Source organism: Phalacrocorax aristotelis, chromosome 5 (assembly GCF_949628215.1).
Source record: "Phalacrocorax aristotelis chromosome 5, bGulAri2.1, whole genome shotgun sequence".
Lineage (NCBI taxonomy): Eukaryota > Metazoa > Chordata > Aves > Suliformes > Phalacrocoracidae > Phalacrocorax > Phalacrocorax aristotelis.
The window spans coordinates 12,953,072-12,967,139 of record NC_134280.1 but is presented as its reverse complement, the minus strand read 5'-3'; the positions used below and the strand labels follow the sequence as shown (position 1 = coordinate 12,967,139).

Genomic DNA, 14,068 nt, shown 5'->3' with positions numbered 1-14,068 from the left:
GCGGTTAGCAAGCATCCCAGTACACTTCTCCTAAGTAGGTGAATGCATCTCAGCTGGTAACCTTTTTGCTCTGATTTTGGACAAAAAGTGTGCATTCTTCACTTCCTGATACTTGACTTTTATAGGTGTCTTCACAGTAATAGCCAATGTCACCATTGCTTATAGCACCGCTGCCCCATAAGCTTAAGTGCTTTGGGACGTGCCTTGCTTAGGAAGGTCTCTTTGCATTGCACCCATTTTGCTGTTGTTTTATACAAAATGGCATCCTATGAAATAATTTGCTTTCTGTGCTGTTTTCCTGTGCTGGACATTTAAAGCTATTTCATCTAACCTCTGTTCTCTGACATTTTCGTTGCTAAATCCAAAGTATGAAGTCTTCCATTGTGGGGTAAGAGCATAAGGGAAAGCAGTGTGGCTTCCTTTCCCTCCCCAAGGCGAAGTTTTGTTGATCATCTGACAATGGAGAAGCGGGGGGATCTTTTTTGGGTGTAGAATAATTATGGTTTAATTGAGAAGGAAACCTTCTGGTGGTATTTTTCATAAAATCTCAACAATTTCACCTTAAGGCAGCCATGCTGTTGTGTCTCTCTTTCACATTTCAATAGGGGAAGATTAATTTTCAACACCTACTCAGGGCCATGTTCCTCCAAGCTGGTGTAGGAAGTGTAATTGATATCTCCCGATGCCAGCTGATCCACCTTTCCTCACTTGTTTTCCCATCCAAGACGGATGGTAGGAGGCACCCTCGTCTCCCAAGACGATTTCTACCAATTGCACCATACAGTTTTGATTAAGAGCGTACATACATGCAGTTTAATATCTAATAGCTGGAAGCTGAAGCCACGTTTGGAATGGAAATAAGGAACCATGTGATTTTTGTTGTTAGTTTATTTTATTAAAGATGGTGATTAGCTTAAAGGTCTTTCCTGGGCATGTGCTGGAGTCTGTGCTGTTGCAGATGGGGGTATGTTTTTCAAAGGCTAATTTCAGGAGTCCGGCTCAGCCAGGGCTCTCTCTAGGTTTAAAAGCAGAGAGCATGCACTCTGAGGGCACGATAGAGCAGAAATCTCTCTCCCTGCCTCTCAAGAACCCCTGGGAGGTAGCAGCCTGTGGCTGTGGTTAGCCCTGGAGAATATTCACCCTTTCCCCTGAGCCTTTACATCAAAAGAAGATATGCTTCAGTGTGACCAGAAATGAAGGCAGAAGCATGTGTTATGCAGGAGGTCATCAGAGCTGTCATCTTTTTAAACCCTGTGGAGGCAGCCTGCAGGACCCACTCAGTGTTTCTCCCCCTCTGTGCTGAACCTTCCTGTGCTGAGGTCTGGTGCTGGCTGAAGGTAGCCCTTCTGTCGGAGCTGCGAATATGATGTGGATGCAGACAGGGTTCCCAGAGGATACGTTTGGTTAAGCTCTTTTCTCAGTTTGATCTGATTTATCTTATGTAATGCAGTGATCTGACTTTTAAAAAAATAAATAATCCAAACTCATACTGAAACTGTCTAAAGCTGTTATGATTCTTCTTCTGAGCAGCTTCAGTGATGCTGGGGGGGAAACAGTTACGCTAACACAGAAAAGATGGATCGAGAATTGAATTTCAAGTGCTTTCACCTCTACAACCAAGGTGATCAAGTAGGATAGTGAGGCTTGGCTTGCTCGGTGTGCATCCCCATGTACCAGGCAGGTGTCAGGTATTTCTCATGATGTTGGCCTGTTCCTGTGCCCTGATCAGGAGTGAGTTTATGTCCATCTGGATCGTTTGGTAGCGCACACAGTACAGCTACCAGATGTAGCTACATAGTAGCTGTGCTATTCTGTTTTTCTCAGTGCCCTGAGGCTTTACCCTAGGGGCATCTGTGCCTGCTGTGTGTGCTCTGCAGGCTGGGATGAGGTCACTACTGCTTCAGCAGGTTGTATGGATAGGAGAAGGGGAGATGGATTTGTAGTCATTTTGTGCCCCAACTTCACACTGAAGAGCTGCTGGAAGCAGGCGGGGACTTTCTTGTCTGTGCACATGCTGGGATTAGATTTGCACAGATCATTGCATGCACAGATTGACTGCACTGTGAGTTTGTGGCCATGCCAGTGAGATGGTGATAATGGTGGGGACGAGATGCTGTACTGCTCTCCTGTCACTGGGATGAACTGTGCAGCCCACGCAGCTGAGGCGTTAGGCTGCAACCGCATAAATGTAGCATGACTACAATAATCCAAACTGCTGAAGTGTTTTCCTTCTAATTCTATATTTCTAGTTCCTCAGAGTCTTTCCTAGGCTGACCTTTCACAGGCTTTGTCTTTTTTAAAGCCATAAAGCTGCTTGTCACTGAACCCTACAAACCCACCTTTAAAAGTATAGTAGTGAGGTGGGTCGTCTGAATTTGTGTATACGTGCACATATTTCTAGTTATGAAAATTTGAATTCAATATTATGTTAAAGAGGTTGAAGCTGCTTCTGCTGAACTTACAAGAAAGCATCAAACCTTCAAACATCTGTCTTTTTGTATCTGGAAATTTACCTGGGTGGACAGTGCTGCCAGTGAGGAGGAGATGGGTGGTTTGGTGGGACTAAGAGGGACCCAGAGAGAAAAGGACGCATAAAATTTCTTGAGCTCCTGATCCTTTGTAAGGTGGGTTTGGTTTTTGTTTTGTTTTGTTTTTAAAGCAGAAACCTGGAGATCTGGGTATGGCCTGATGGCTGTGACCATTGTGACTATTAAGTGAACATGCAGCCAACACAGTTGCAAATTTGTACCTGTGATTACGGGGAGAAACAGCTGCTTTTGTCATCCTCCCTCCCTGCCAAATTTGTGGATGATTTCCTATCAGATGTCTGCAATGCAGACGGCTAAATTATGCAAGGGAATCTGCAGCTGCTGTAGTTTATGGTCTCCTACACTGGTGAAAGAACTGTAAGCTGCCTTGTGTAAAACCTTAGAGCTACTCTTCTACAGGATGCCTAAGAACTCTTTGCGTGTTAAGGACTTCTGCGACAGATGAGAATACATTTGTGTTCTCATGTAGGTGATAAGAGGGCTGGAACTTCTGTGTATCCTTGCCCTGGCTGCAAGGATTTTGTCTCCCCACGATGTACATATCTTGCTTTTATATACACATGTGTATGTTCAAAGGTAACAACAGGGCACGTATGCATAAGGGCTGGCTGCTCTGCTGTATTGCAAGGTCACTGATCCTCTGGGGTTAGGAATGGAGAAACCAAAGGTGTATCCTCAGGTGTTAAATGTTTAGAAAGCATCTGAATGTTTGGAATTATTTTTTTTCTATTCTTGAAGTTGTCTGTAAATTTTCCATGAGTGTAGTCTGAACTGCCAGCGACCCACTTGCTGAAAGCAGGACATGCTTTGTGCTTCAAATTTGTTTTCTCATCAGGCTAATGGAGATATTTTTGGTACGCAGCTATAGATGGATATAGAGTTGGCATGATACAATAAATACCTGTTACATGATAACAGTACTCAGGCAGTCTGTCGATGGCAGAAATGTAATGATTCTTTAAAATCTTTATTTGCAATTTAATTTATCTCTAGGGTTCTTCATGTCAGAAATTCCTTGTCCACAACTGCCTGGATGTTGGCTTTTATCTCTTGCTTGTCACGTAGATTTCAGATCCTTAGACAATGTTGTCCTGAAATGAGAGGATGTGACCAAAAGTGTGGCATTTATTTATACGGTCATAATAACCTGAAAGAAGCAAACAATGAATGACAGAGAGAAACAGAGATTTATGTTCTGGGGACAGCACTAAGACAGCATATGCAGGAGCTTAGCTGGAGCTGCGTGACTGGTTTTCCACCTGTCTTCTGCAGGCAAAACTTGGTTTTAACAATAGAAGTGTTTGCATTTGTTCACTTTTGAAAATGTTTGGAGCAACTGTGCTTTGTATTGTGAAACGTTGCCATGCTGCCAAACAGGCTGCTGTAAACAAATATCAATATTTGCTTGGGGAAAAAAAGGTTGCTTGGTACATTTGTTACCCTTCCCTTTGTCCGTGTGCTGCTTGCCCTTGCATGTTAGCATCACTCTGTCCACACTTGGCCTTTGCCTCTACACTTGAGTACAGTTGCACTGGGAAGGATGAAGCTCAGAGCGAGTGTTGTCCTCTGCCCTGCAGTGGGATATGAATTCTCTGCTCTGGGCGATTTGGGGACCTGTGGTCTCGGTCGTTCTGGGGGTGCAGCTGAGCTAAGCTGTGTGACAGTGACTGCACTGAAGGAAGCAGCTGTTCATCTGCCTGGCTGCGCAGTGCAAATGAGGAGATTGATTATAAATAAACTGGGAAAATGGAATCCTTGTTTCATTTAGACATCTGTTTTAAAAACTGTTAGCAAGGGCCTGTCTTGTACCAGATGTCCTAGCACTGATTTTTGTAAGCTTTGACTTTTTTCCTGTCTTGTAACACTCCTCCTTTACACTTACTCTGTGTGCTCTTTTTGACTGGAGCACCTTGGCCCATGCAGCCTTTTGTGCAAGAGGAGCAAGATGAGGTGTTGAGAGGTCAAAGAAGTTGTCCAGAACTGTTCAGCAGAGCCAGGCACTGAAACCCAACTGGTTTCTGCTGCTGGATGGAGAGTCTGACTTGCACCTCCAGGGGAGCTACTTGTCTTCTGCAAGAAAAGACTGAGGCTGTGGGAGTCCTCTTGTGTAGACACCTACAAGCCCCTTGGGTGTTTCCACCAGCCATGACCCAGAGAGGCTCAGAGGATGACAGTGCTTACAGTAGGCTGTGGGGCATCCTTGTGTTGACTGTGACCTCTTTCTTCTCACCTGGGATTGAATGAGTTGCTTCCCTTGTTTAGCTTTTTAGTTTTCATGTCAGTATACATTTGATATGACAGTATACCTTCTAAGAGCATGTCTATCGCAGATACCCACTACAGATATGCAGGCTTCCTTCTACTGACCCAGCAGGCCTTATGCAACACATTGGAGTATCTGGGCAAAGGGCCTGTAGGGTGGTTGTTATTTTCCCATTCATTTCATGAACAGAAGACTACTAAAATTAGAGGATCTTAGTGCAGAGGGATACAGCTGCTGCTGAACAACCTAATGTAGTAATCAAAGGAGATGCATGTGACCTTGGAATTCATTTAAATGACTTTTTCATTGGGCTTGAGAATTTAATGGCTATCTTCACAGGATTATTGAAAGGTAGGATAAATAATCATAGGAGAGATTAATTGATTTGCAGTGTGTCTGACTTCTAATTCATATCTCCCCTTTTCTGCAGTGGTAGGTGGAAGCAGGTGTAGCATGCAATAGCAAAATTTTCATAAAGATGGCCAGAGAAGCATCGTTTATCGTGGGAGAAGATCTTGAGATGCGTTGTCCCTCTTTCAGATTCAGTTTAATGTGGTGGCTTTTTTTCCAGGCTGGTATATCATGCTATCCTCTGTCAGGGGTAGAACAAGCATTGCATGATAAAGATTTGAGGATTTCAGTGTGCATTTAAGTGCCTTTAAAGATATGATCCTGCTTTCCCTTTATTTTAAGCATGTGAGTTAGCTTTGTGGCAGTCAGTAGTGCTGTGTCTCTGTGATGTTCGTGAAAGAACCCAGAACAGTGACATTTCATCGTCTGGATATCTTTTCCCAAAATATTATTTATGTGAATTTTAGATGCTTTGGATTGTTTTTTATTTCCTGGGCAAAGTATGCCTAGCTTGTGTGGGGTATTTTTCTTTCTCTGCATAGGTTTGTGAAAACTGAGGCTGTTTGATGCTTATGGTTGATCAGATCTAATATTATTGATTGAGGAATACAGTGTAGATTGTGTAGATACCGTATCTAGAGCACAGTATGAAGCTTGCTGTGGCTGGAGGACACGCTGTGTAAAGCCCACCAAGGTGAAGTTACCCTTGCAAAAATCTATTTTTTTGTACAAAATTGAGGTAGCTAATTCAGAGGGGTTCCCAGGTATCTGAACTGGGACTCGAGACACCCTTTGTTTAGAAGTGAGGAAGAGTACAAAATTAATCAAGTTTTCTGCTCCTAAAAGAAGAAATAAATCAACTTGGGCACGTGTCAAAGGGAACTGTCAGCCCCTTCCACAAAGCCATATGCCTGCAAGTTTTCTGTGGGTGGCAAATAAATCATTTTGCCAGCCTCTTTCGTGCTCTTAACCAAGACAAGCAGTGCTGAGACAGTAACTCTTCCTCAGCCTTTTCCAGCTTCTTCCTAAATTCACCTCTGAATCTATTGAATCAGGTTCTCAGCTTGGTGGCACATACTCCTGTCACAGTGTAAAAACCAAAGCAAAGCTCTCTCCTCTAGCTGAGATCCCCTCATTCTGCTGCTCCTACCACATTAAAGCATTGGATTTTGCTCAAAAGGAGGACCTGGGGCTTTTTAATGCTGTGGTCACTGTGCAGACGACTAAGTGGTATGGACCTTAGCTGGTGTTTGGTCTGGGATCAACTGTTTGGGTATTTGCTGTAATTCTCAGGTGGGATTTGTAGTCTTTATTCAATGTATGTACCTGGTGCTACAAACATGACCTGAAAGCGTTTCATGGTGTGCTGTGGTGGTTGGAGCTCTGCTGAAGTCCCTGTTTGCTGTGGAGAACTTACACCTGTGTGTCCTATCACTCTTTGGCTGTGAACACTCTTTGACTTGCGCTGTATAGAACGTGGTTGTGCGGTTGAGTTCAGGCTTAGGTTTGTGTCTGCTGGCTTTGGCAGTCATCCCATTAGTGGGAATCAAAGCGGTGCTGAGATTCAGAGCCCTTGGTTTCTTTTCTTTTAGACAGTGGTGCAAAAATAGCCCCAACCCTGTTGCCCGTACACCTGAGAAATGGTTTTTGCTGAAGCTGCATTGAAACAGATTTCTAGCAGTATTTTCCTGATATGACTTTCAAAAGCTCGGCAAAGTCTGGGCTTTTCAAGTGCCTGTTCCAACAATAACAGCTGAAGAAAGAAAAGCTGGCTGCTGTTGCAAATGAGGAAAAAGCGTGGTGAGGGATTGCATTGACATTACATTGCACTGGCTCAGGCGAGTGCAGTGCATCTGGGTTGTGCCATGTGCCTTGTTACAGCTCTCTGCATCTCCGGTCTGCGCGCAGGAGCTGGCCCTCACCCTACCCGGGTGTTGATCTCTGCCGCGCTGGCCCATTGCTCTGACCCTGCGGGGACTATGGCTGTGCTGGTCCCTGGGGCAATAGCAGGGGTTGCGCAGGGCCGAGGCAGGAGCTGACCTGGAGGCCCAGCATCACTTCATAGGTGCTGGAGCGTAACTTCATGTCACGGTTGCGGCAGGAACCTCACCTGGTCCTCAAGTTCAGCTTGCCTAGAAGCAATTGCACCATCTGAAAGCAGTTTAATTTACACCCAAATAATATTTTAAATCTGCTTTTCTTGCTCATGCATTCATTTTATTTTATTGTAATGTCAGCACTTAGCAGTGAAGTAATGGCAGATCTCTGGAGAACTTCGCACAAGCAAGAAAGCACCATTATCTTGGTTTTACAGGCCCTACTTATGTTGAGAACATATGTGGTGGTGTAATTACACTGATGTGATTAAATCAGTACAAATCCTTGCTAGAGGGACATGCTGCACCACTGTAAAGCCGGGCTTATTATCAGTGCAGTTTAATTCAAATTACGTTACTCAGTTAAGCTGTGCTAGTATAAGCCTCATCTTAAAGTCAGGAAGTCACATGAGGGCCTGTGCTGTTTCTTTTTAAAGCAGATAAAGATTTGGAAACTGAAATGGGTGAGGCTGTGCCTTGCCCAAGAGCATGCTAGAAGCAATGGGCTTGACAAGTACTGTTTATAGTACTTTCTGGGAGGAAAGAGGTGTGGGTGTGAATTCAGGGGTTTTATTATTATTTTTTAATAGATTAAATTCTTTGTTTAAACCATAGTGACCACTTTGGAAAAGCTCCTAAATCATATTAAGGCTTTACAAATAAATTAAGTAAAATGCATACTGAATTCTAGTAAATCTCTACCACATGGTTTTGGATTTTGATAATGGCTGGGTGGGTCAATGAATAACCATGGCATACAAGTTAATTGGATTTTGGTTTTTTTGGCAGGGTGTGGGCACTGTAAGAAAATGAAACCAGAATATGAGAAGGCTGCAGAGTTTCTCCATGTAGCCAGTGATGTAAGCTAATTTCCTTTATTATATCCTTCAAATAATCAGTAATAAATAACTGGAGTAATAAAAGTGACTTTTTTCCCTACAACAAATTCAGCTGTTCTCATCCTCCCACAGGACCCTTCAAAATGTGCTTCCAAAGTACAGTCTCATCGCTAATGCACAAGCCCTGCCAAAGTCTTAGAAAGAACATTCTGTCTTGAACGAAAACAAAATCGAAAAATGTTTATGTATTCTGCTGTAGGCCTTAAACATAATATGATCAAATCCAAAATGGATTTTTCCCCCCTTACTTAAAGGCATCGAATGTGGAGAAACGTAGGCTTTTATTTACGAATTAGATTTGGAAAAAAATAAAGGGGGTTGATCCCTCTTTCAGATACCCTGGTTTTGTGGTTGCGTCACTCCATTAGCTTCATTTTTAAGTGCTCCATCAGCATGACTGGAGAAGAGAGATCCAATAATATAAGTATTAGTGTTATTGATTCAGTCTCATGCTGTGTATGCCATGCAAGAGGAGCAGTAAGATTAGTCTCCACCATACTTTAAGCATCTTTTGTGGAGACATCTAGAGTCCCTTTGTAATTGTTGGAGAAGGAGGAGATGAGAAAAAAGTCAGATGAATCACGCTCTACATGTGTCTGTTCTCCTGTGACTCTGAAGGTGGTCCATGTAAAGATGCCGACAAGTTAGGGAAAGATGAATTTGTCTTGAAGTAAACTTGTCTTTAACAATGCTCGCTTCTTCTGGGAGAAATTGGGATTTGTGGAAGGAAATGCCATTCCTGGGAACAGTTCTTAAGCATTGTAAAGTGAATTATATACAGGGAATCCTGTCAGAAATGGGAGAACAGCTAATGCTCTGGTTACATTTAGTCCATAAGATGTCCTTTCCTGATTTTTGCATCAGTCCTCTGTGCTGACTACCTGAGAAAGTGAAGGCGCCTAAATAATGAGTGATTGCCCTCAAGTCCACTCTTTCCTGCCAAAGGGGTGTGCGTATGTTGCTGGATTTTACAGTTAGTGGTCTCTGTTTTAGAGTCCAGGTGTCCTTGCAGCAGTCGATGCTACCGTCAACAAGGCACTGGCAGAAAGATATCACATCTCAGGGTTTCCTACTTTGAAGTATTTTAAGGATGGAGAGGAGAAATACACTCTGCCACACCTCAGAACAAAGAAGAAGATCATCGACTGGCTTCTAAAGTAAGTTTTGAGGGTCTGAGATAGTATTTGGGTTCCTGGTTACTGCCTCCTGAAGACTGCTTTGGTGAGGAAGTAAATCTTAAATGTAGCTTCATCAACTGCCTAAATCCCTTGCTAACAAAACCAAATTGAATTCCATTATTCAAAGCCATACGAATATATATGTTAATTGTGGTCTCTAATACACCAAATCCTTTATTTGCTGTGGGGTTTTTCATAGTTGTCCTAGTATTTCTTTCTCAAAATAAATATTTTTCAAATATACCCTAAGCCGCTCACCGGTGAAGGAATAGCAATGGCTCTGAAAAATAAACAGAACGTTTGTTGTTCCCTCTTTATATTAAGCAGCAGATTTCACCATTAGTAACTGAATTTCTGCAGTTGTACTTTTCTCCTTCCAGCATTTCAGAGCCAATGCCTAGAATATCAGCTACGTGGGGCTGAATGAGAGCCAGCGAGACCAACAAAAACAGCACCTTTGTCTGCACTAACCAACTTTTCTTAGGTGGTGTGCTAAAATATGCAGGATTAAGTTTGATGTATGATGAAAAGAATTTCATTTCAAAGTAGTAAATTGCTGGTACAATTCTCTCTTTAAGTATTCTGGAATAAAATACGCATTTCCTTTAGGTATTGAAAGCCTAATGTATTTTCTGCATTATTCAATGGGAAAAAAACCTGCCAGTGTTTTGTGAAGTTTTTAAATCATTTAACTGTTAAGTGCAGTTGATGTGAGGAATGTAATCTTAATTTTTTTCCCTCTTATTTGGTGGTGATGGTGGGGGGTTTTGTGGGGGTTTTTTTCCTTCTCCTTTTTTTTCTTTTTAAATTACATCTGAATGCTTCAAACCAGGTAATAGATACTATCTGGCAGCATCTTTGTAGCATGTTGAGAAGTTTTATCTGTATTTTACATTTAGACACAGTACTCCCTTGGCCTCCCTGCATACTCAGGCTTCAGGCTGCTGTGTCAATACTGGGTGTTAGGTCACTGTCCTAGTTTCACCGGTTTGCTGGAATATTTTTGAGCGCTATGTAATTTATATTGAGTTAAACAGTCGGGCTGACACTGCTTTGTCAGGTGAATAAGCAAAGAGGAAGATGGAAGGGGTGTTAATCCCTTCTGGATCCTGCTGTGCCTCTGGAAGACTTTTGTCTGCAGCCTCAGGTAGTCAACAACAGAGGGGAAACCCAGACAACTTGTCTCCTGCTCTTGACTGCTGGATGTTCTCCCACCTAGAGACACAATAGAGTAGGATCCTTGTTTGCTGACCAGGGATAAAATTGTCACTGCTGCACTGAAGTTGGTGGAAATAGGGATGCCTCTGGGGTGGAGGCTGGAGATAAAAGTAGAGCTTGTGTAAAGCTATCCCGGTGAGCGGTCTAGTCGCAGCTGCCGCTTTTGGCTCCAGTCCCTATGTAGTGACTATAGTCTGCTGCCGCACTAGGTTGTTAACCAGTATCTGGATAGCTCATTTCAGATCAGCATGGGAAGGTCTGTGTGAGATAAAGTCACACTTCTGACTGTAACTGTAATCGATGATAGCTCACACTGTCTGTGTTCGTGTGAAAATTCAGACCAGCTGCCCTAATTCTTTTGCTAACAGCTGGCAAATCAGTATTGATGGAAATACGATGAATGTCCACCAAGTGACCTTGAGTAGGACTTTAAAAATCGAATTTTTCTCAACTTGGTTTTTATGCACCTGATACAACTTAAAATGGTGTCATTCAAAGTGACAGGAAAGTCTGAAAAGCTAATTTATTTCCAAGGCAACATATGAAGGTCTTTATGCCGTGGCACCATTCTGATGATTTTATATAAGTAATCACTATTTAAGATACAGCAGGAATGAATTTAATGAATCTGAGAGAAGTCTGTGAGCTGGCGAACAGCAGAAGTTTTGTTAGAGGCGCTCTAGATGTGCGGGATTGCTCTGATCTAGTCAGTATGTGCAGTCATAATTGAAACCTGACATTCTCTTTATCAAGGTAAAATATTCCAGTTCAGTCACCCCCAGTCTCCCAAGTGGAACGATGCTGATTATTGCATCCTGGCTTTAATATCTGAATTCAAGAGAAGGTCATGAAATTCTTTATAGAAGTTTGCATGATAGCAATAAAGAGTACAAAAAAGGTGTTTGAATGGAAGGTGCTGTTCTATATTGGTTGCCTCTTGATTCCATCTGCTTGCTGTTCTCAGTTCATGCCTACGGATGACACAGCGATACAAGAGCAATGTTTTTTCTACCCAGATGTTGGATGCAGCATAGGAAATCTTTATGCTGCATTCCTACTCTTATGCCTGAATACAGTCACTTAAATTATATTTTTATTGAGTTCCAGAAATTAATTTACATCTTCTTTGTTGTTGTTATCTGGTGTTGGAAATACCAAGCACGTTTTTCTATTGCACAGGCACTCTGAAGGATCGTTCGACCTCAGTTCCCTCATGGTAGTTATGAGCAGGATGTGATGCCCCTTTGCCTGCTTCCAGAAACATTTTCAAACCAGTCTCATTATTTTCTAGTCCTGAAGCACCACCTCCACCTGAGCCTGCATGGGAAGAAAAACAGACTAGCGTTATCCACCTTGCTGGAGAAGACTTCAGGGAGTTCTTGAAGAAGAAGAAGCATACCCTTGTCATGTTCTATGCACCATGTGAGTAAATACCTCTCTACGTGGATGGGTTTTATAAACCCTACAGTTTATGAAATGCTGAATTAATTCCCCTGCTGTCCCCAGACTTTTAAGGGTAAAGAGCTGATTCTGAATATAACTGCATGGGACCGTCATTGGCACCATCACTTGTATCTTTATAAATGGAAAAAAACCAGTATACAGTGTTTATTTAAAGAGTTATTGCATTAATGCAGATATCAAAGCAGACAAAACCAAAACAGATTTATTTTCCTCTGCTTCATTTTATGCTCCATATAACAAAATGTGATCCTTTATAGTAGCACAATGGACACGAAGAGCCTGACTCATTAGTGCAGCACTGCAGCAGTGAATCGATATAGTGGTGTAGGAGGAATCAGTCCCCAGAGGCTGAGAACAAATTTTGATGGAATAAATTTTGTCTGTAATAAATCTACATTTAAAGCTCCACTGGGAATATGGGCGTAGCTTCCTCCTCCCAGACTATTTTGCGTGCATCTCACACACGCTTTCTTTTTGAAGCTCCCGAGAATATTTCTAGAGAAGTTTTGAATCAGGCCCTTTATCAATTAGGTGAATGGAAGGAACTGCTTCTCTTTTCCTGTGTTGTCTCAGAGACAGGCAGACTTGGTACAGGTTCTTAACTTTTGAAGGGTCTGTCAAAGGGAGAAGACAATCCTGGCACTTTAATGTGAGGTAGTATTAACTTGCTTTTATAGCACCATGACTCAGCACCCCCGGATGCAAGAAAAATTCCTCCCTATCACATGGCCAGCCCTGCAATTAATGGATAACCTTCAGATAAGCAGTTACTTGTTCCCATTAAACTGAAGGTATTTTCCAGAAAGGGAGAAAAAAATTTCTTAATGTTTAATCAGGCAGCCCCTTATTTTGCTTTTCTATTAAGAGAATTAAGCATGAATGCTTTTGGGCTCCCATGAAGCCCTGCTGGATGTGGGAGAAGGGAGGGGTGCAATTCAGAAGGGAGATGTCTGGAAGGTGGTAAAAGAAAAGGGAAGGGGACTTAATCCCTTCTCAACTCCAGTTCCCACCACCTATTGACTAAAAAATGCCCATGTGCCAGGAATTTGATTCATGGACCTCAGCTGGTTAAGAGCAAGCTGTAACTTTAAAATCAAATTATAAGATTTAGGAATTCGTGTCTCTTGAGTTCTCTTTACCCAATGAGTGACTTTCTGTGTAAGAGAGAGATTTATTTCCCCTTCGGTTTCTAGCTGCATCTTTTAGGCACTTAAATTCTTGATCTTTTTTAAGGCCATGTTTAAAGCAAAGACGTCACATGCAGTAAGTATGTAGCTCCTCAGGGCTAAAAGCATGAGGCACCTTGCCTGATGAGCTAATTATGGTACTGTTGTTTGCGGGTTGACTTCTACGCTTACACCAGGAGGATTGAATAAAGATCAGCCTGGCCCTGTCTGTACGAATGGCCTGTAAAAGCAATGCTTACATGATGTAAGACTGTTGGGTCCTTTGGGGCTGCCTTTCAGACACGTTCTTCTTGCACCGTTTTGGATACAGTGCTGCATGAGACCACCTATATACAGGACAGAGAGGTGTTAACTGGAACCACTTCTGGCCTGCCCGTGACTCCTAAGACAGTCAGTGTTGCTGTTGTGTTGTCAGTATGTGGGTCGTGCACAGTTTCTGATTTGTCAGATTTGTTCTCTCTAAATGTGGAAGTGTCTGTGTGCAAAGCAGAAAGCAGGCTCACACAGGGAGTGCAACAAGCCTGCCCTTTGTTGGGTGCAGGGGAAAGTAGCAGATGAATATTTTAAATCTGATTCCTGTGAAATAATCATTAATGCAATAGAACGGTACAAATCATTCTATTTTTCAGCTTTTCTGCAGTGATAATGTGCCTCCTGCTACATTTGATAGATTAGCTTTTGTTTACCATTTTCTCAATCTTGAGACCTCTCGGAGCTTACATTGCCAATTAGTCTTAACTTGCTTATTTTAGTGCAGAAGGAACACTGCTAAAATTGCCAGGCCGCATTATCTCAAATAATTTTCTTTTTCTATTCAGATCCACATCTTAGGTCAGTGCAGACTCACAGTATGTTACTCCATT

General features: G+C 42.4%; 1 protein-coding gene across 1 annotated transcript in view; it reads left to right on the top strand.

Annotated features, from left to right (window-relative positions):
• Positions 1 to 14,068, top strand: part of PDIA5 (protein disulfide isomerase family A member 5) — a 102,842-nt gene that overhangs the window by 61,295 nt on the left and 27,479 nt on the right. The window contains exons 12-14 of the mRNA XM_075093030.1: positions 8,049 to 8,119; positions 9,152 to 9,315; positions 11,846 to 11,976. Coding sequence (XP_074949131.1) covers positions 8,049 to 8,119; positions 9,152 to 9,315; positions 11,846 to 11,976 — 366 coding nt within the window. The remainder of the gene's footprint in view (positions 1 to 8,048; positions 8,120 to 9,151; positions 9,316 to 11,845; positions 11,977 to 14,068) is intronic.